This window comes from Oncorhynchus keta, unplaced genomic scaffold (genome assembly GCF_023373465.1).
Source record: "Oncorhynchus keta strain PuntledgeMale-10-30-2019 unplaced genomic scaffold, Oket_V2 Un_contig_3724_pilon_pilon, whole genome shotgun sequence".
Classification (NCBI taxonomy): Eukaryota; Metazoa; Chordata; class Actinopteri; order Salmoniformes; family Salmonidae; genus Oncorhynchus; species Oncorhynchus keta.
The window spans coordinates 40,187-62,500 of NW_026287396.1; the positions used below are offsets into that span (position 1 = coordinate 40,187).

Below are 22,314 nucleotides of genomic sequence, written 5' to 3' on the forward strand. Positions count from 1 at the left end.
GAACAGTCTTTTTAAACAGCTCGTACACTACAAGGGCATTATCATAAATTCCACAAATTGCACAGATTTATTCCAATCTCATATAAAATATATATAAACACAGAAAGGTCTAGTTTTTGATTGAACTGGGCCTTTAAAGTTGTCAGCACCACACGTGCTCCCACCCACTACAAGACTATCCACCCACTATCCACCCACTACAAGACTATCCACTACAAGACTATCCACCCACTACAAGACTATCCACTATCCACCCACTACAAGACTATCCACCCACTACAAGACTATCCACTCACTATCCACCCACTACAAGACTATCCACTCACTATCCACCCACTACAAGACTATCCACTCACTATCCACCCACTACAAGACCATCTATCCACTACAAGACTATCCACTCACTACAAGACTATCCACTCACTATCCACCCACTACAAGACTATCCACTACAAGACCACCCACTACAAGACTATCCACTCACTATCCACCACTACAAGACTATCCACTACAAGACTATCCACTACAAGACCATCTATCCACTACAAGACCAACTATCCACTACAAGACCATCTATCCACTACAAGACCAACTATCCACTACAAGACCATCTATCCACTACAAGACCAACTATCCACTACAAGACCATCTATCCACTACAAGACTATCCACTACAAGACCATCTATCCACTACAAGACCATCTATCCACTACAAGACCATCTATCCACTACAAGACCATCTATCCACTACAAGACCAACTATCCACTACAAGACCATGTATCCACTACAAGACCAACTATCCACTACAAGACCAACCATCCACTACAAGACCATCTATCCACTACAAACCATCTATCCACTACAAGACCATCTATCCACTACAAGACCATCTATCCACTACAAGACCATCTATCCACTACAAGACCATCTATCCACTACAAGACCATGGTGTTTACCTACGGACAGCAAGTCCCTGTCCATCTTCTGAAAACAAGTACCTCTTCAAAGAGTATCTTAAATAAGGCTCAATGACCCTTTCCACAAGCACTGACCTTGCTGATAACTACTTCATTGAGTTAAAAAGGGACTTACTGTTAAATGTGGTTGTCCCACCTTGCTATTTTAAGATGAATGCACTGACTGTAAGTCACTCTGGATAAGAGCGTCTGGTAAATTACCTAAATGTAAATCGTAAAAAAAAGTTTTATTTCGATCCCTGTCTGTTCTCCCAGTACTTCCTGTTTCTTTCATTGGTTAGTTGAATTCTCGTCGTTGATCAGCATGTTTAACGGGTTGATGGTTGGTTACCACAGCTACAACGGTTCTTTCGTAGCTCCCAAAGTTCAAGTTAAAGGCGAGTCTTTAGGAGACAGGAGACATGTGAACAGGAGGTAGAATAAAGGGAGAGAACTGAACTAGAGCCCTCTGTGACCCGCCTCAGTCACCAACTTCAGTTGAACACATAAAACATTAGAAACAGGGAGATGAAAAGAATGGAGCACATCAAAGAACAAGAGAGGCGAAAAGATGAAAAAGAAGACAGAATGGGTTGTTGGCCTGGATGGATGGAGGAATGAATGGATGATGGTGTGGGGGTGTCGGAGAGAGAGAACAGCAGTGGAGAACAGAGTGTCATTGTACTTGAACACCAGGCACTGGGAGACACACACACACACACAAACACGGCTACACACACTGTCACACACGCTTACACAGACACACTGACAGACACACAAGCGTATGCTTCTACCCACTGCCACACAGACTTGCGCTAGCTGGCATCTCAGAGGGCAGCCCTCTCTCCAGTCCTGTCCTGTCCTGGGTGTTGAAGCTAGCTGGATGTTGAAGCTCTTCGCCCCCTCTGCAGAAGCCAGCCTGACCTCTCAGGTCCTCGTTCGTACCTGTGGACTGAGCTGAACCTTCCAAGGCCTCTGTCTCTGCCTCCCCCTGAACCAGCCAACCGGTTACCTACATCCACCTCTGACCTATACAACCACAGCTCCACGGGACTGCTGAAGAACACGCTGCTTGGAAGAGGAGAGGAGATCCATCACACTCCATCTGAGGTGACTAATGTACTCTAATGTATTGTTGATGTGTGTATTGAAAATACTACGGCGATAGTAGAGTCAACAAAAACATTGTGGTATAGAAACCTTCCACCTCAAGGTTAAGAAGGTGTTCCGTAGCTTGTTGTACCTGTCTGTGTCAGGATCTCACTGTCTATTATACTAATGTGTTTATTCTCTTTTAGGATCTCACTGTCTATTATACTAATGTGTTATTTCTCTTTTAGGATCTCACTGTCTATTATACTAATGTGTTATTTCTCTTTTAGGATCTCACTGTCTATTATACTAATGTGTTTATTCTCTTTTAGGATCTCACTGTCTATTATACTAATGTGTTTATTTCTCTTTTAGGATCTCACTGTCTATTATACTAATGTGTTTATTCTCTTTTAGGATCTCACTGTCTATTATACTAATGTGTTATTTCTCTTTTAGGATCTCACTGTCTATTATACTAATGTGTTATTTCTCTTTTAGGATCTCACTGTCTATTATACTAATGTGTTATTTCTCTTTTAGGATCTCACTGTCTATTATACTAATGTGTTATTTCTCTTTTAGGATCTCACTGTCTATTATACTAATGTGTCTCTTTTATCATTAGTATGATACTGTAATTTATAAACTGGGTGGTTCAAGCCCTGAATGCTGATTGGCTGAGAGCCGTGGTATACCGTACACCACGGGTACGACAAATCATTTATTTTTACTGCTCTATTTACGTTGGTAACCAGTTTATAATAGCAATAAGGCACCTCGGGGGTGTGTGGCATATGGTCAATATACCATGACTAAGGGCTGTATCCAGGCACTCTGCGTTGCGTCGTGCTTAAGAACAGCCCTTAGCTGTGGTATATTGGCCGTATACCACACCCCCCCAGGCCTTATTGCTTAAGTATCTGATGCCTATTCCTTTTTTAAACAATGTGGCATGAAACTAGAGAGGGGAGACTAAAGATAAAGGTCCCCCCTGTTAGACAATATTTTAATCATAGTCTTATTTCATCACCCCACTGGGCACAGACGTCAGTTCAATGGGGCATGAAACTAGAGAGGGGAGACTAAAGATAAAGGTCCCCTGTTAGACAATATTTTAATCATAGTCTTATTTCATCACCCCACTGGGCACAGACGTCAGTTCAATGGGGCATGAAACTAGAGAGGGGAGACTAAAGATAAAGGTCCCCTGTTAGACAATATTTTAATCATAGTCTTATTTCATCACCCCACTGGGCACAGACGTCAGTTCAATGGGGCATGAAACTAGAGAGGGAAAACTAAAGATAAAGGTCCCCTGTTAGACAATATTTTAATCATAGTCTTATTTCATCACCCCACTGGGCACAGACGTCAGTTCAATGGGGCATGAAACTAGAGAGGGGAGACTAAAGATAAAGGTCCCCTGTTAGACAATATTTTAATCATAGTCTTATTTCATCACCCCACTGGGCACAGACGTCAGTTCAATGTGGCATGAAACTAGAGAGGGGAGACTAAAGATAAAGGTCCCCTGTTAGACAATATTTTAATCATAGTCTTATTTCAGTTCAATGTCAAGTTTGGATTTACATTTGGTTGAGTTGTCAACTAACCGTGAATTCAACTTGAAATGAACAATAAATGTCACCATGTCATTGGATTCAGGTTCAAAGTTAGGTGAAAAAAAAGACAAACTGTCCTTTACGTTCATGACTTTTTGATCCGATCAGTTTTCCACGTTGATTCAACGTCATCGTAGATTTGTTGTTGTTGAGATGACGTGGAAACAACGATGATTCAACTAATTTGTTGCCCAGCGGGTTAACCCGCTGGGCAACAAATTGATAGAGGTTAACCCGCTGGGCAACAAATTGATAAGAGGTTAACCTGCTGGGCAACAAATTGGTAGAGGTTAACCCGCTGGGCAACAAATTGATAAGAGGTTAACCTGCTGGGCAACAAATTGATAAGAGGTTAACCTGCTGGGCAACAAATTGTAAGAGGTTAACCTGCTGGGCAACAAATTGATAAGAGGTTAACCTGCTGGGCAACAAATTGATAAGAGGTTAACCTGCTGGGCAACAAATTGATAAGAGGTTAACCTGCTGGGCAACAAATTGATAAGAGGTTAACCTGCTGGGCAACAAATTGATAAGAGGTTAACCTGCTGGGCAACAAATTGATAAGAGGTTAACCTGCTGGGCAACAAATTGATAAGAGGTTAACCTGCTGGGCAACAAATTGATAAGAGGTTAACCCGCTGGGCAACAAATTGATAAGAGGTTAACCCGCTGGGCAACAAATTGATAAGAGGTTAACCCGCTGGGCAACAAATTGATAAGAGGTTAACCCGCTGGGCAACAAATTGATAAGAGGTTAACCTGCTGGGCAACAAATTGATAAGAGGTTAACCTGCTGGGCAACAAATTGATAAGAGGTTAACCTGCTGGGCAACAAATTGATAAGAGGTTAACCTGCTGGGCAACAAATTGATAAGAGGTTAACCTGCTGGGCAACAAATTGATAAGAGGTTAACCTGCTGGGCAACAAATTGATAAGAGGTTAACCCGCTGGGCAACAAATTGATAGAGGTTAACCCGCTGGGCAACAAATTGATAAGAGGTTAACCCGCTGGGCAACAAATTGATAAGAGGTTAACCTGCTGGGCAACAAATTGATAAGAGGTTAACCTGCTGGGCAACAAATTGATAAGAGGTTAACCCGCTGGGCAACAAATTGATAAGAGGTTAACCCGCTGGGCAACAAATTGATAAGAGGTTAACCTGCTGGGCAACAAATTGATAAGAGGTTAACCTGCTGGGCAACAAATTGATAAGAGGTTAACCTGCTGGGCAACAAATTGATAAGAGGTTAACCTGCTGGGCAACAAATTGATAAGAGGTTAACCCGCTGGGCAACAAATTGATAAGAGGTTAACCCGCTGGGCAACAAATTGATAAGAGGTTAACCCGCTGGGCAACAAATTGATAAGAGGTTAACCCGCTGGGCAACAAATTGATAAGAGGTTAACCCGCTGGGCAACAAATTGATAAGAGGTTAACCTGCTGGGCAACAAATTGATAAGAGGTTAACCCGCTGGGCAACAAATTGATAAGAGGTTAACCCGCTGGGCAACAAATTGATAAGAGGTTAACCGAGCTGGGCAACAAATTGATAAGAGGTTAACCCGCTGGGCAACAAATTGATAAGAGGTTAACCCGCTGGGCAACAAATTGATAAGAGGTTAACCCGCTGGGCAACAAATTGATAGAGGTTAACCCGCTGGGCAACAAATTGATAAGAGGTTAACCGAGCTGGGCAACAAATTGATAAGAGGTTAACCCGCTGGGCAACAAATTGATAAGAGGTTAACCCGCTGGGCAACAAATTGATAAGAGGTTAACCTGCTGGGCAACAAATTGATAAGAGGTTAACCCGCTGGGCAACAAATTGATAAGAGGTTAACCCGCTGGGCAACAAATTGATAAGAGGTTAACCTGCTGGGCAACAAATTGGTAAGAGGTTAACCCTGCTGGGCAACAAATTGATAAGAGGTTAACCTGCTGGGCAACAAATTGATAAGAGGTTAACCTGCTGCAACAAATTATAAGAGGTTCTCCCAGCAACAAATTGATAAGAGTTAACAGCTGGGCCAAATTGAACAGAGTTAACCTGCTGGGCAAATTGATAAGAGGTTAACCAGCTGGGCAACAAATTGATAAGAGCCTGGGCCAACAAATTGATAAGAGTTAACCTGCTGGGCAACAAATTGACCATAAGAGGTTAACCTGCAGCAACAAATTGATAAGAGTTAAACCTCCCAGCAAATTGGGGTTAACCAGCTCAACAGAGCCTGGGCCCACTGTACCAGTCCTGCTGTTATATCTCCCAGTGTAATTAAGACAGTCCAGAACAGAGTTAAACCGAGCTGGGTTCTCAGTCAACAGAGCCTGGGCCCACTGTACCAGTCCAGCTGTTATATCTCCCAGTGTAATTAAGACAGTCCAGAACAGAGTTAAACCGAGCTGGGTTCTCAGTCAACAGAGCCTGGGCCCACTGTACCAGTCCAGCTGTTATATCTCCCAGTGTAATTAAGACAGTCCAGAACAGAGTTAAACCGAGCTGGGTCCTCAGTCAACAGAGCCTGGGCCCACTGTACCAGTCCTGCTGTTATATCTCCCAGTGTCATTAAGACAGTCCAGAACAGAGTTAAACCGAGCTGGGGGGTCAGTCAACAGAGCCTGGGCCCACTGTACCAGTCCTGCTGTTATATCTCCCAGTGTAATTAAGACAGTCCAGAACAGAGTTAAACCGAGCTGGGGGGTCAGTCAACAGAGCCTGGGCCCACTGTACCAGTCCTGCTGTTATATCTCCCAGTGTCATTAAGACAGTCCAGAACAGAGTTAAACCGAGCTGGGGGTCAGTCAACAGAGCCTGGGCCCACTGTACCAGTCCTGCTGTTATATCTCCCAGTGTAATTAAGACAGTCCAGAACAGAGTTAAACCGAGCTGGGGGGTCAGTCAACAGAGCCTGGGCCCACTGTACCAGTCCTGCTGTTATATCTCCCAGTGTCATTAAGACAGTCCAGAACAGAGTTAAACCGAGCTGGGTCCTCAGTCAACAGAGCCTGGGCCCACTGTACCAGTCCTGTATGAAAGCCCTGCTGTGTTTCCGATCCTCCTCATGTTTTCCTGAGATAACCCAGTGTTCCGGCCAGGCAGGCGTAGCAGCTCGTAGCTCCAACACCCACAGCAGCACAGTCAATGGAAACCGTTCTCTCTCTGCTCCTTCGGGTCCACACTGGAATCCAGTCACTCTCAGGCCCTCCCCCCTGCCTGTTTACAAATAGTTATGATAAACAGTTACAGTAGCTAAACACTGGGATTATTTGGACTTTTAAATGTTTATGAATGCTATGCTAATCTGTGTAGGATTCAATAGACTGGGTGAATGGTACTTATGACTGACAACACAGCTCTTAGCTCCCTCAGTAGATGCCTACTGGAGAACTTTGATTTGTATTGCTTTTAAATCTTTTTAAGGAATTGATCTTATTAACACTTTGTTCTAGCTAGCTATTTGTGTAGGTAGCTATCAAGTAAACACAATGATTCATGATATGATTTGCTATTATTCTGGTGGTTTCGAAGTTCATTTGCATAAGTGCAGTTCAGAAATGTCCTCAACTGGATCATTATACTAACCACTGCTTTTATTTCATCTGGTTGTTAGGACGTTTGGCCTCGTCTGTCCCCAGTTGGCCTCCACATCAACCAGAGAGAAGGAGAGGGGCAAGAAGAAGAAGAGGAGGAGGACATCTGTTTTTCAAGATTTCGGGGGTGCATAGACTTTCCACAGCTTGGGACTATTTTAGTGAGACAAAGAGAAAGGACTTTAACATCCCAGTTACAACCAACGTGGTACAAATACTTACGAAAATCCAGCCAAATACCGGTAGACATCGTCAACTGTCACCACAACCGTTACTACTGCCACAACAACAACAACAGCCTGACACCTTAACCATGGCGACCACCGGCATGCAGCTCCTGGGCCTGATCTTGTCTCTGGTTGGCTGGGTGGGCGGCTTCCTGGTATGCTCTGTTCCGCTGTGGCGCGTCACCGCCTTCATCGGCAACAACATCGTGACGGCTCAGATCATCTGGGAGGGGCTGTGGATGACCTGCATCGTCCAATCAACGGGCCAGATCCAGTGCAAGGTGTACGACAGTCTCTTGGCCCTGCCCAGCGACATGCAGGCGGCCCGGGGCCTCACCGTGCTCTCCGTCCTCCTCTGTGGCCTGGCCCTGGCTCTAGGTGTGGTGGGGGTAAAGTGCACCAAGTGTATTGGTCAGAATAGTCTGAAGGCTCGTATTGCAAGGATCTCCGGCTTTCTGTTCGGCATCGCTGGGTTTCTCTACCTGGTTCCTATCTGCTGGACGGCCCACTCCATTATCAGGGACTTCTATGATCCCCACGTGGCCGCACCGCACAAGAGAGAGCTAGGCCCCGCCCTATACCTGGGCTGGGGGGCGTCGGCCTTGCTCCTGATTGGTGGGTCGCTGCTGTATGCGGGGTCGAGTCCTCCCGGCATCCCCGGGTCTCCGACCTTCAGCAGCGACAGCAGCCCCCGTAGAGGACCTGCTGCTCAGGTCAAAGGTTACGTCTGATCGGAATGCCACAAAACCCCATGATTCTATGATTCCGAGATTCTATGATTCCATGATTCCGCCCTGACAACATGAAAAACCCTCCTCTCTTAGTATTTATACTTTTTAATACTTTGGAATGTTAATGTTATTATTATTCGGTGGTGCTTTTTGTCATTCTTTCAAAAGATGCACTAGGAGGTTATGAAGGGAATTGTGAAATCATTTTGCTATTTCATGTGTCCCTGTTGTCCTCCGATAACCCTACTGTCTGTCAGTCTGTCTGTCTGTCAGTGTAAAACCCAATAAAATCACCAGTCTTTCAATTCCTCTCTGGGAAACTCCTCTGTGTGAATTCATCTATTCTAGGATACAGTAGCCTATATTCGCCTCAAACCAGAGGATTAGGATGGTCACCAAGAGTAAATGTCTTGGCATTGTAGTGGGCCAACAGAACATGTTGTCATGTCGTCACCATTGTGCACTGTGAGTGGTGGTGCAGATTGGAACGGAACAATGGAACAATGGGGAACTGTGTGTGTGTGTAGGTCTGTGAGTGTGTGGTGTAGCGCTGATGGAGAGAGCACCAGCCAAGGGCCTTTTCCCCAACCAGCTACCACTCATCCTCCATCTCCCATCAGGTCATCACTACAGACTGTACAGTTATCTCCATGTTTCAATGTCTCCAGTCCAGTCTAGATATCAAAACCGGGCTCCTGTCCTCAGTTCTTAGAGGACACTGCCCGCGTCACAAATACCACCCTATTCCCTATACAGTTCCATGCTTTTGATGGAAGCATAGAGTTCTGGTTTAAAACTAGTGCACTACAATGAGCTCTGATCAAACAAACTATTCCCTATACAGTTCCATACTTTTGATGGAAGCATAGAGCTCTGGTTTAAAACTAGTGCACTACAATGAGCTCTGATCAAACAAAGTGCACTATATAGGGAATAGGGTTCAATTTAATTTAAGACTCAGACTCCAGTCCAGTCCAGTCCAGCAGAACCAGGCTCCTCACAAATGATTGGCTGACAATGACATCATCAGGTGATGATGTCATTGCATCGTTCCCATACACCGTAAGACAGGGTTCGTCAGCTAGGTTTTTGCCTTGGGGCCCAAAAGGTTTTCAGAGCTAATAGTTGGCGGGCCGGAACACAATTAGCATATAATACGAGCAAAGTTAATAGAGGCATATGTAACAAGTATAACTTTAGACCGTCCCCTCGCCCATACCCAGGCGCGAACCAGGGACCCTCTGCACACATCAACAACAGTCACCCACGAAGCATCGTTACCCATCACTCCACAAAAGCCACGGCCCTTGCAAAGCAAGGGGAACTACTACTTCAAGGTCTCAGAGCAAGTGATGTCACCGATTGAAACGCTATTTAGCGCGAACACCGCTAACTGAGCTAGCCGTTTCACATCCGTTACACCTACAGTACAAATGGAACAACATTGTTTTTAAACACATGATTCATACGTAATACATTTAATAAAAATAACATAATCATTTTTGAATTGATTAAAACTCATAAAATCGCCAATGTCTTCTTTATTCAGTTATTATTGTTGTGTATGTCTCTGTGTGTTGATTAGCAGGGGGGAAAACAGCTCTAGAATAGTCTACTGGAGGCTACGCTAGTTTTATTTACATCAACATTCCTTCAGAACAATTACCTTCCCATATACTGGAAGATCTGATGTCAAATCTCCAAACTGTTGATTGACTACATTAGAAGAAATGACACACATCTCTCCATTCAAACGGTAAGTGTGTGTGTGTGTTTTGTCAAAGCATGTGATGTGGGATGTGTTGAGCGCCAGTAATAACTATTGTATTCATGAGACATAGTTGACATCCTTCAGATTCTACAGTTGCAGCGCTGTTTATAGCTACTTTAATTTGATAAGCCATTTCATAAGATCCATCCATCTTATAAATATGACAACCCACATCACTAATAATGACTACCAATGTATCATATATAAATGCAGATTTCATGAACTGTACAGCAGTAGATACGGAACACAGTGCATGTAGCCTCTTAGTGAGGTATATAAATAAATCAAGTCACATATTTTATACACACACATTCTACTTTTAATTCAAGTACATTTTCTGCACACAAAATGGTGTCCATCTCATTAAATTAAACACGTTGTCATCTGCTAGAAGCAGTTGTTTATACATCGTCTTGTTTCTTTGACTGGTGGGTGGTGAGGAAGCTCCTGGCAGCTCGTCTCGCTCTGTGTCCAGCCATACCAGCTAACAGTAGAGACTAGTAGACAGTCTTCATCTCTCTCTGTGTCCAGCCCTACCAGCTAACAGTAGAGACTAGTAGACAGTCTTCTCTCTCTCTGTGTCCAGCCCTACCAGCTAACAGTAGAGACTAGTAGACAGTCTTCATCTCTCTCTGTGTCCAGCCCTACCAGCTAACAGTAGAGACTAGTAGACAGTCTTCCTCTCTCTCTGTGTCCAGCCCTACCAGCTAACAGTAGAGACTAGTAGACAGTCTTCAGTCTTCATCTCTCTCTGTGTCCAGCCCTACCAGCTAACAGTAGAGACTAGTAGACAGTCTTCATCTCCAGCCCTACCAGCCCTAACTCTGTGTCCAGCCCTACCAGCTAACAGTAGAGACTAGTAGACAGTCTTCATCTCTCTCTGTGTCCAGCCCTACCAGCTAACAGTAGAGACTAGTAGACAGTCTTCTAACAGTAGAGACTAGTAGACAGTCTTCTCTCTCTGTGTCCAGCCCTACCAGCTAACAGTAGAGACTAGTAGACAGTCTTCCTCTCTCTCTGTGTCCAGCCCTACCAGCTAACAGTAGAGACTAGTAGACAGTCTTCCTCTCTCTCTGTGTCCAGCCCTACCAGCTAACAGTAGAGACTAGTAGACAGTCTTCCTCTCTCTCTGTGTCCAGCCCTACCAGCTAACAGTAGAGACTAGTAGACAGTCTTCATCTCTCTCTGTGTCCAGCCCTACCAGCTAACAGTAGAGACTAGTAGACAGTCTTCATCTCTCTCTGTGTCCAGCCCTACCAGCTAACAGTAGAGACTAGTAGACAGTCTTCCTCTCTCTCTGTGTCCAGCCCTACCAGCTAACAGTAGAGACTAGTAGACAGTCTTCCTCTCTCTCTGTGTCCAGCCCTACCAGCTAACAGTAGAGACTAGTAGACAGTCTTCATCTCTCTCTGTGTCCAGCCCTACCAGCTAACAGTAGAGACTAGTAGACAGTCTTCCTCTCTCTCTGTGTCCAGCCCTACCAGCTAACAGTAGAGACTAGTAGACAGTCTTCATCTCTCTCTGTGTCCAGCCCTACCAGCTAACAGTAGAGACTAGTAGACAGTCTTCCTCTCTCTCTGTGTCCAGCCCTACCAGCTAACAGTAGAGACTAGTAGACAGTCTTCATCTCTCTCTGTGTCCAGCCCTACCAGCTAACAGTAGAGACTAGTAGACAGTCTTCATCTCTCTCTGTGTCCAGCCCTACCAGCTAACAGTAGAGACTAGTAGACAGTCTTCTCTCTCTCTGTGTCCAGCCCTACCAGCTAACAGTAGAGACTAGTAGACAGTCTTCATCTCTCTCTGTGTCCAGCCCTACCAGCTAACAGTAGAGACTAGTAGACAGTCTTCCTCTCTCTCTGTGTCCAGCCCTACCAGCTAACAGTAGAGACTAGTAGAGACAGAGACACAATGTCACTGTATGGAGCATCAGCAGCACAGCCACAACAATGGCCTCCAGTGTTGTGAGTGCCAGGTAGTGACTCATACATAGAAATATAATCCACAGAAAAGGGCTTGGAACCTCTAACCCTGGACATTTGACTGGTATATGGATGGGTACACTCACATTGGCTGTCAGTCCACCCATAATGCCATCATTGACTTGAATGGGGTGGGTCGTTCTATGCATTCTGCTTCTATGTACTCATCTATGACCTATGTATACCAGTGTAGGGAGGAGGAGAGTGTGATGAAATACAGCAAGGCAGTTCCTCTTATTCCTCATAACAATGTGATGGAATGGATAGATGGCTGGATAGGGCCTGATCAACACTTGATGACGTAGGCCAATACCACAGGAGGCTGTTGACGGAAGGATGGCTCATAATAATGGCCGTGATTGACCACATGGAAACCATGTGTTTTATGTCTGTGCTACCCGTCCACCCCAACTAAAGTGCCACCAACGTCCTGTGGCCTAGACACATAGAAGGTTGCAGCTCCACCACCCACCAACACTTAACGATCCCTCTCTTCTCTTGAACAATTTCATGTCGATTAAATTGGCTCACACAGGTAGACTGTGAATGGGTCTCCGATTTGTTCTCTAATTTAAATGTCTCCCTGTATTTCACTGTATCAAACTGAGTAGAATTTAGGCGAACCAACTGATCAGAAAACCGCCATTGGTGAGGATTTATTGAGGACCCAGTAAGGCTAGCTTGTTGCACCGTCATAAAAAATATTCCTCTGTCAAACGTAATGTTGTGGAACCCATGTCCACTTGAATGAACTGTACACAACCAAGTCCCCCTGTACAATCCCCTCTTCAGACGCTAGGGGGCAACGTCACAATACCTTTTGGAATAGACGGACTTCACCACCGAACCACAGAGTTTCTAAACCCGAAACAGGAAGTAGGAAGTAGCAAATAACTTTACAGCTGGCTAGCGATCTATACAAGTGGATGTGTTAAAATAATTTTTGGATTGACCCCCCAAAAAAATAACGTAATCGTTAGCTAGCCTGCGTCATTGGATCAGCCATGGGAAAGGGTGGTGGTACATTTGAGAGGCTTCTTGGTAAGATATGAGTATCTAAACATTTTACACCGGTGATTGTTTTTTTGCGTATTGTTTTGATAGTCGTCTGGGGCTGTGACCTGCTAACAAGCTAACATTAGCTAGCTAAACTTGGCATTGTCTGTGTTTAGTCCGACGATAGGCCGAGGCCTCTAATCGAGTATCGTCTTTTCTATCGAGTATTGCAGTGTAACTGCCTATCGATAACATGTCATTTAATCTACCAAAAACGATGTTTACATGCCAGGCATTTTGTCTAGCCTAGGTTAGCTTGGCTAGCTAACATGCTAGCAACGCAATCAGAGGACGTTGTGTGGGGGCGCTGCGCCCCGATTTTCCCGACATAAAATAAAAAATAAAAACATTTGTTTAGTTGGATATCCCCCTAATCGTCAGACATAAATAATTGTTTTTATAATTTGCATAACTTTCATTATTTGCCATCCAGCTAGCTAGTTGTTTTAGATATATTAGCTCGTTTGCTAGTAGTAGCTTAGTTGGCTATCTATCCAGCTCACCCCACTGCGCCAGACAACGTCCCCAGACATATGTTCTTATCAGTCTCATCGGAGACTAACTTCAACCCCTAAACAGTTGAGACAACTCGCTGACAACTGTAATCATCAGTAGATTGCTTCAAGTGCTCTGATGTTATTGAGGGTGCCAGTGCCTATTGTTGAGCCCTGTGTTGGCATAATAATTTAAGGCCAACACATCATAAACTGGCCCACAGAAAAGGCCGAAGGTTTGTGTCAATCATAATAATATACAGGCTCATTCCCGGTTACCGACGTTTCCTCTTAGTTTTGCAACAGCCGCAAGCTTGTTAGTTACTGTGTAGAAATGCATTCCATAACAACATACCTTGACCCACTCACTATTAATCACTAACTAGGCCTACCCCACCCCCATCATTTACTGAATGGAGAAATCTTCTGTTTCATACCTACAGTGATCATATAATATGATCAGTTACATTTGTATAGGCCCACACGTCATGCCTGGACATGTTCATGTTTTATTGTGATGTGGGAAAGGCTGCTTTCTGAGTCTTTAATGGTTTTGAATAGGCGCTAGTCGCAATCAATATCACCTGCTCACAAGCAAACACACAACTCCACTGTTTAGAGAAATAGCCTATGCTTTCAGGTGTAAGGTTTTGTCTTATCCACCCTGGTTAAAAGACCCTCACACTTCTCTTTTCTTACTAACACTGACTTAGCTGATAGCTACTTTATTGAGGAAAAGTGTACTTGCTATGACTGTGATATGTGGTTGTCTCACCAAGCTATTTTAAGATGAATGCACTGACTGTAAGTCGCTCTGGATAACCGTTGTCCGCTGAATGATGTAAATGTTTATGATGATCTTGAATGAAATACATGTGAGACACTGAATCTTCTCCTCTCTGTCTGCAGATAAAGCAACCAGTCAGCTGCTGCTGGAGACAGACTGGGAGTCCATCCTGCAGATCTGTGATCTCATTCGTCAAGGAGACACACAGTGAGTAGTAGAGTGCCGACCACGGCCCTGATCAAATACTTAGAATCCTTCCTTCCTTCTGGTAATCACTAGCCTAATCTCTGTGGTTGGATAATTGCAGTGGAGAGGTCCTTAAGTGTTTCTGTGACGAGGCCTAGGAAGGAAGGAAGGAACCATTTGAAACTAATTGGAACGAGCCCCATGTTTCTCCACACGATAGAAGTGTGTCTGGTCTGATCAGTCTTTCTCTTCCTGCAGGGCGAAGTATGCCATCGGAGCCATTAAGAAGAAGCTGATGGATAAGAACCCGCATGTGGCTCTTTATGGTCTTGAGGTGGGTTACGAGACTGACCAATGCTGCGTGGATCTACGCTGAACCACCCTCCACTTGTAATGACACAATCATAACCTTCTAGTGCTGCTTTACAGGATGGCTGATCAATTATTCACATTGGGCCATATTCAGATGTTTTGAATAATAAATGCGTTAAGGAAATGATATCCAGATGTTTATACGCCTCCATCACACCGACAGCGTCATTCCGTTTGGATACACCGGAGGTACGTTAGTTTCCAGTGGAACGCTGCGTTGGCCTTGCAGCATTGCAGAGGCAGAGGCAGAGCGTTCTGTGTCTATAGGTTGGATTTATGGAACGTAAGCATCAAACTGTATGTGTCGACAGGCTCGACAGAAATGGTAGCGGAAAGGTGAATGTTGAACTTTTGTTGCCCACATATCCAGATGATGCTGCGTAACGTTTTGCGTAATGACGCTGTCGGTGTAACCACGGTGACAGGCTAGTTCCATAGTGAAAGGTCTGACGTGAGGCGTAAATCAGAAGAATTAGGCCTCTGTGTTGTGAAGTGTGATTGAGTGTTTCTTCCCCCTGTCAGGTGTTGGAGTCAGTAGTGAAGAACTGTGGTCAGACGGTCCATGATGAGGTGGCCTGTAAAACTACCATGGAGGAGCTGAAGGATCTACTGAAGGTGACCCTGTCTTGATTCACCACCTCTACACCTCCTTCAACCCCTCTACACCTCCTTCAGCCCCTCTACACCTCCTTCAGCCCCTCTACACCTCCTTCAGCCCCTCTACACCTCCTTCAGCCCCTCTACACCTCCTTCAGCCCCTCTACCCCTCCTTCAGCCCCTCTACACCTCCTTCAACCCTCTACACCTCCTTCAGCCCCTCTACCCCTCCTTCAGCCCCTCTACCTCTCCTTCAGCCCCTCTACCTCTCCTTCAGCCCCTCTACCTCTCCTTCAGCCCCTCTACCTCTCCTTCAGCCCCTCTACCTCTCCTTCAGCCCCTCTACACCTCCTTCAACCCCTCTACCTCTCCTTCAGCCCCTCTACACCTTCCATTCACCCCTGTCATGCGCCATCTTTCTTAGCATCATAGCAGAGAGATACTCTTAATGATCGGCTATGAAAAGCCAACTGACATTTACTCCTGAGGTGCTGACTTGCTGCACCCTCTACAACTACTGTGATTATTATTATTTGACCATGCTGGTCATTTATGAACATTTGAACATCTTGGCCATGTTCTGTTATAATCTCCACCCGGCACAGCCAGAAGAGGACTGGCCACCCCTCATAGCCTGGTTCTTCTCTAGGTTTTGGCCTTTCTAGGGAGTTTTTCCTAGCCACTGTGCTTCTACACCTGCATTGCTTGCTGCTTGGGGTTTTAGGCTGGGTTTCTGTACAGCACTTTGAGATATCAGCTGATGTACGAAGGGCTTTATAAATAGATTTGATTTGACGATAGCAGTCTTTCACTTTGTTTATTTTCCATGTGGGGCACAAAGGCTCACAGGTCAACATCAAGAGCCTCTTAAACCAAAAGTTTCAATTGAAACCAACTGAAGCCAAATCATTTTAAGCAGGTTACTCAGATGATTCTCTCTCTCCACTTGCTCAGTTCCACTCCAGGGAAGCTCCATTGAGACCTGGATGACCCCGTTCTGATGGGTCATTCCTTAAAACAAGTGATGGAGTCAGACCTAATGGTGTCACGTCCTAACCCTTACCTCCACTCATTGTTGTATAGGAGTGTTACTCTAGAGTGGACTAGTCTGCTGTGGTCTTCTACAGGCCTACATCACATCAATCTCCTTGTTGTATAGGAGTGTTACTCTAGAGTGGACTGGTCTGCTGTGGTCTTCTACAGGCCTACATCACATCAATCTCCTTGTTGTATAGGAGTGTTACTCTAGAGTGGACTGGTCTGCTGTGGTCTTCTACAGGCCTACATCACATCAATCTCCTTGTTGTATAGGAGTGTTACTCTAGAGTGGACTGGTCTGCTGTGGTCTTCTACAGGCCTACATCACATCAATCTCCTTGTTGTATAGGAGTGTTAGCTCTCAGAGTGGACTGGTCTGCTGTGGTCTGAGCCAAGAGAATGAAGGGACACAGAACATCAATCTCCTTGTTGTAAGAGGATGAAGGGACAGGAACATTAATGTTACCAAGAGGATGAAGGGACAGGAACTGTTCTGTGGTCCAACAGGATGACAGGGACATCAATCTTAATGTTTGTTGTATAGAGGTTGAAGGTTACATTAAGAGCCAACTGAAGGGACTGCTGTGTCTGTGCTGAGCCAAGTCTTAATGTTTGTGGTGAGCCAAGAGAATGAAGGGACAAGAACAGTTATGTCTGTGCCCACATGAATCCCATCAATCTCCTTGTTGTTTGTAGTGAGCCAAGAGAAGGGTTCAACTTGTGTTTGTGGTGAGCCAAGAGGATGAAGTGGACTGGAACATTGCTGTGGTCTTGAGCCAAGAGGATGAAGGGACATCACATCAATCTCCTTGTTGTATAGGAGTGTTAATCTAGAAGTGGACAAGTCTGCTGTGTCTTCTACAGGATGACATCACATCAATCTCCTATGTTGTAGCCAAGAGGATGGAGGACAGGAACATTACCCTAGAGGATGAGTGGACTAGTCTGATGTGGTCTTCTACAGGCCTACATCCCACCAGAACAGTTATGTTTGTGGTGAGCCAAGAGGATGAAGGGACCGGAACAGTTATGTTTGTGGTGAGCCAAGAGAATGAAGGGACAGGAACATTAATGTTTGTGGTGAGCCAAGAGATTGAAGGGACAGGAACATTAATGTTTGTGGTGAGCCAAGAGATTGAAGGGACAGGAACATTAATGTTTGTGGTGAGCCAAGAGATTGAAGGGACAGGAACATTAATGTTTGTGGTGAGCCAAGAGAATGAAGGGACAGGAACATTAATGTTTGTGGTGAGCCAAGAGATTGAAGGGACAGGAACATTAATGTTTGTGGTGAGCCAAGAGGATGAAGGGACAGGAACATTAATGTTTGTGGTGAGCCAAGAGGATGAAGGGACAGGAACAGTTATGTTTGTGGTGAGCCAAGAGGATGAAGGGACAGGAACATTAATGTTTGTGGTGAGCCAAGAGGATGAAGGGACAGGAACATTAATGTTTGTGGTGAGCCAAGAGGATGGAGGGACAGGAACAGTTATGTTTGTGGTGAGCCAAGAGGATGAAGGGACAGGAACATTAATGTTTGTGGTGAGCCAAGAGGATGAAGGGACAGGAACATTAATGTTTGTGGTGAGCCAAGAGGATGAAGGGACAGGAACAGTTATGTTTGTGGTGAGCCAAGAGATTGAAGGGACAGGAATCAAACTACACATTAGAATAATAAAAACATGTTAGCATTTCAATTTAGGTCAGAAAATAAATATCTTGATTTTTATGTCGACTGTCAGTTTTACAAGATGCAACTTATTGTGATCTCAGTGTAGAAACTGGGAGTGTTAGGCTGGAGCACTGAAGTACTAATCCAATCACGTGAGGGTTTCTTCTGGACGAGAGGGGGAAGTTCTCCCTAGACACTGATCTTGGGTCAGTTTTGCCCCCCTGCCGCCCCACTAATGGTTAAGGTTCAGAGTGGGGGAGGGGAAGCTGACCCTAGATCTGAACCTAGAGGAAACTTCAGCCCAGAGTGCTCCTTGTGGAAGGAATGCCCTCTCTTTCTCTGGAGCTCTTGTGGTTGAGTTGGGTAAAGGAGGGAAGCTAAGACTAGGCTGTGACCCAGTCAGCTGACATGGGCTTGCTTCCCAAATTACACCCTGTTCCCTAGTGTGCTACTTTTGACCAGGGCCCACATAGGACTCTGGTATAAAGTAGTGCACTATGGGGGGAATAGAATAGTGTGTCGTTTGGGACGTAACCATGGCGATCACAGCACACCAGAACGGCTGTAATAACACAGCAGACACCTCTCCCTCCACCGTGTCTAGATAGCAGACGTATTCATGGTCCCTCTACTACTGAAATCAGCTTCATGGCCAGCTACAGTTTGTACTAGTTTTTACACACACAGTCTAATCTGTCTGGGGATATGGCTGAGCCTTGTGCTGCACACTCCAATCCTTATGACCTTTTCACCCTGCGTCTTAGCCTCATAATCACCCACGGGTGCTGTAGTGAACTGCAGACCTGGGTTCAAATAGGGTTTGAAGTCTTTCAAACATTTCTGGTGTTTTGCTTAAACCTGACTGGAGTGCCAGAATCTGCAGGGTTTACCGTTTTCAGACTATTCTATTGGTTGCATTGCTCCAGGTGAGCGAAATCAAGCCTTGATCTAGTCTTTAAAAGGATTTTCAAATAGTATTTGAACCCTGTGTTCTGACAACCTGGGAGCTGGCCAGAGGTCTTTCAGTTTTCCACATAGAAATGTAGCCTAATGAGTGGAGTTGACACGATTCCTTACAAGACTGTCAATTGTATGTTTTACACAATGCATTTCTATCTGCAATGTTCAGAATAAGACAGACTGATTTCAGATATTTTATGAATTTAACTATTTTTAGATATATATTTTGAACCTTTATTTAACGAGGCAAGTCAGTTAAGAACAAATTCTTATTTTCAATGATGGCCTAGAGGCAGAACGACAGATTTGTACCTTGTCAGCTCAGGGATTTGAACTCACAACCTTTCAGTTACTAGTCCAACGCTCAAACCACTAGGCAACGCTGCCGCCCCTATTCTACCTGACAATTATATCTGTTCTACACAACGCATATCTATCTGGTTGTGAATGGTATGTTAAGGGTGCCACCCTCTTGAACAGTTCATTTGGATACACTATACAGCATGACATTGCAGTCTTTTGATTGGCTCCCCACCCTTGTCAGGTGACCTTCTGTTGACTTCCTGATGGTGATGTCATAGCTTGGTCACACGCTGATTCAGGTCCGATCGACTGATGGACTTCCCAGCACAAGTCTCTACTCTCTGTGAGAGAACACAGCGAGACAACACTCTGAACATGTAGTCTCTGAAGTGACGTCTGGAATGGGATTATTTAGTGGGGAAAAGGACTGAAGGAAACCTTTTAGTTTTAAGTATTTCTCTAGAGACTTGTTGGTCTGGGAGAACAAGTCTCTCTATCTAGGTTAGAACCTTGTTTCAGTCTAGGTGTAGAACCTTGTTTCAGTCTAGGTTAGAACCTTGTTTCAGTCTAGGTTAGAACCTTGTTTCAGTCTAGGTGTAGAACCTTGTCTCAGTCTAGGTTAGAACCTTGTCTCAGTCTAGGTTAGAACCTTGTTTCAGTCTAGGTTAGAACCTTGTTTCAGTCTAGGTTAGAACCTTGTTTCAGTCTAGGTTAGAACCTTGTTTCAGTCTAGGTTAGAACCTTGTTTCAGTCTAGGTTAGAACCTTGTTTCAGTCTAGGTTAGAACCTTGTTTCAGTCTAGGTTAGAACCTTGTTTCAGTCTAGGTTAGAACCTTGTTTCAGTCTAGGTGTAGAACCTTGTTTCAGTCTAGGTGTAGAACCTTGTCTCAGTCTAGGTGTAGAACCTTGTCTCAGTGTAGGTGTATTCATATCATATTATTATAGTATAGCCTAGTATTATCAGTCTAGGTTAGAACCTTGTTTCAGTCTAGGTGTAGAACCTTGTTTCAGTCTAGGTTAGAACCTTGTTTCAGTCTAGGTTAGAACCTTGTTTCAGTCTAGGTTAGAACCTTGTTTCAGTCTAGGTAGAACCTTGTTTCAGTCTAGGTGTAGAACCTTGTTTCAGTCTAGGTGTAGAACCTTGTTTCAGTCTAGGTGTAGAACCTTGTTTCAGTCTAGGTTAGAACCTTGTTTCAGTCTAGGTGTAGAACCTTGTCTCAGTCTAGGTTAGAACCTTGTTTCAGTCTAGGTTAGAACCTTGTTTCAGTCTAGGTGTAGAACCTTGTCTCAGTCTAGGTGTATTCATATCATATTATTATAGTATAGCCTAGTATTATCAGTCTAGGTTAGAACCTTGTTTCAGTCTAGGTGTAGAACCTTGTTTCAGTCTAGGTTAGAACCTTGTTTCAGTCTAGGTTAGAACCTTGTTTCAGTCTAGGTTAGAACCTTGTTTCAGTCTAGGTTAGAACCTTGTTTCAGTCTAGGTTAGAACCTTGTTTCAGTCTAGGTGTATTCATATCATATGATTATAGTATAGCCTAGTATTATCAGTCTAGGTGTATTCATATCATAATATTATTATTATAGTATAGCCTAGTATTATCTTCTATTCTGGAAGAAGTAAGTGTTGTGTTTGTCAGGGGACTGAGCTGCCCAGTTTTGTGTGTGTTTTTAAATGCAGTTTATCTGTCTATAAAAGTTGTTCTTGTGAAGTTGTACATCACCACTCACAGTGTATCTGGGACTGTAACTCAGTGAGTGGTGATGTACTACAGTGATGTACTACAGTGTATCTGTGACTGTAACTCAGTGAGTGGTGATGTGTTACAGTGTATCTGTGACTATAACTCAGTGAGTGGTGATGTACTACAGTGTATCTGTGACTGTAACTCAGTGAGTGGTGATGTACTACAGTGTATCTGTGACTGTAACTCAGTGAGTGGTGATGTACTACAGTGTATCTGTGACTGTAACTCAGTGAGTGGTGATGTACTACAGTGTATCTGTGACTGTAACTCAGTGAGTGGTGATGTACTACAGTGTATCTGTGACTGTAACTCAGTGAGTGGTGATGTACTACAGTGTATCTGTGACTGTATCTGTGACTGTAACTCAGTGAGTGGTGATGTACTACAGTGTATCTGTGACTGTAACTCAGTGAGTGGTGATGTACTACAGTGTATCTGTGACTGTAACTCAGTGAGTGGTGATGTACTACAGTGTATCTGTGACTGTAACTCAGTGAGTGGTGATGTACTACAGTGTATCTGTGACTGTAACTCAGTGAGTGGTGATGTACTACAGTGTATCTGTGACTGTAACTCAGTGAGTGGTGATGTACTACAGTGTATCTGTGACTGTAACTCAGTGAGTGGTGATGTACTACAGTGTATCTGTGACTGTAACTCAGTGAGTGGTGATGTACTACAGTGTATCTGTGACTGTAACTCAGTGAGTGGTGATGTAACTCAGTGAGTGGTGATGTACTACAGTGTATCTGTGACTGTAACTCAGTGAGTGGTGATGTACTACAGTGTATCTGTAACTCAGTGAGTGGTGATGTAACTCAGTGAGTGGTGATGTGTTACAGTGTATCTGTGACTGTAACTCAGTGAGTGGTGATGTACTACAGTGTATCTGTGACTGTAACTCAGTGAGTGGTGATGTACTACAGTGTATCTGTGACTGTAACTCAGTGAGTGGTGATGTACTACAGTGTATCTGTGACTGTAACTCAGTGAGTGGTGATGTGTTACAGTGTATCTGTGACTGTAACTCAGTGAGTGGTGATGTACTACAGTGTATCTGTGACTGTAACTCAGTGAGTGGTGATGTACTACAGTGTATCTGTGACTGTAACTCAGTGAGTGGTGATG

At 44.4% G+C, this 22,314-nt stretch overlaps 2 protein-coding genes across 2 annotated transcripts in view; both read left to right on the forward strand.

The window, feature by feature from the left end:
- The first annotated feature begins 1,724 nt into the window (after nucleotides 1–1,724).
- On the forward strand, nucleotides 1,725–8,533 carry cldnk (claudin k). The gene is made up of 2 exons (XM_052508581.1): nucleotides 1,725–2,067; nucleotides 7,286–8,533. The coding sequence occupies exon 2, from the start codon at nucleotides 7,579–7,581 to the stop codon at nucleotides 8,221–8,223; it is 645 nt and encodes a 214-aa protein (XP_052364541.1). The 5' UTR covers nucleotides 1,725–2,067; nucleotides 7,286–7,578; the 3' UTR covers nucleotides 8,224–8,533.
- Nucleotides 8,534–12,833: 4,300 nt separating this feature from the next.
- The window catches only part of LOC118383184 (hepatocyte growth factor-regulated tyrosine kinase substrate), a 62,419-nt gene continuing 52,938 nt past the window's right edge, over nucleotides 12,834–22,314 (forward strand). Inside the window, exons 1-4 of the mRNA XM_052508586.1 lie at nucleotides 12,834–13,014; nucleotides 14,433–14,517; nucleotides 14,755–14,830; nucleotides 15,391–15,483. Of these exons, the coding sequence (XP_052364546.1) occupies nucleotides 12,978–13,014; nucleotides 14,433–14,517; nucleotides 14,755–14,830; nucleotides 15,391–15,483 (291 nt within the window). The 5' untranslated portion in view covers nucleotides 12,834–12,977. The remainder of the gene's footprint in view (nucleotides 13,015–14,432; nucleotides 14,518–14,754; nucleotides 14,831–15,390; nucleotides 15,484–22,314) is intronic.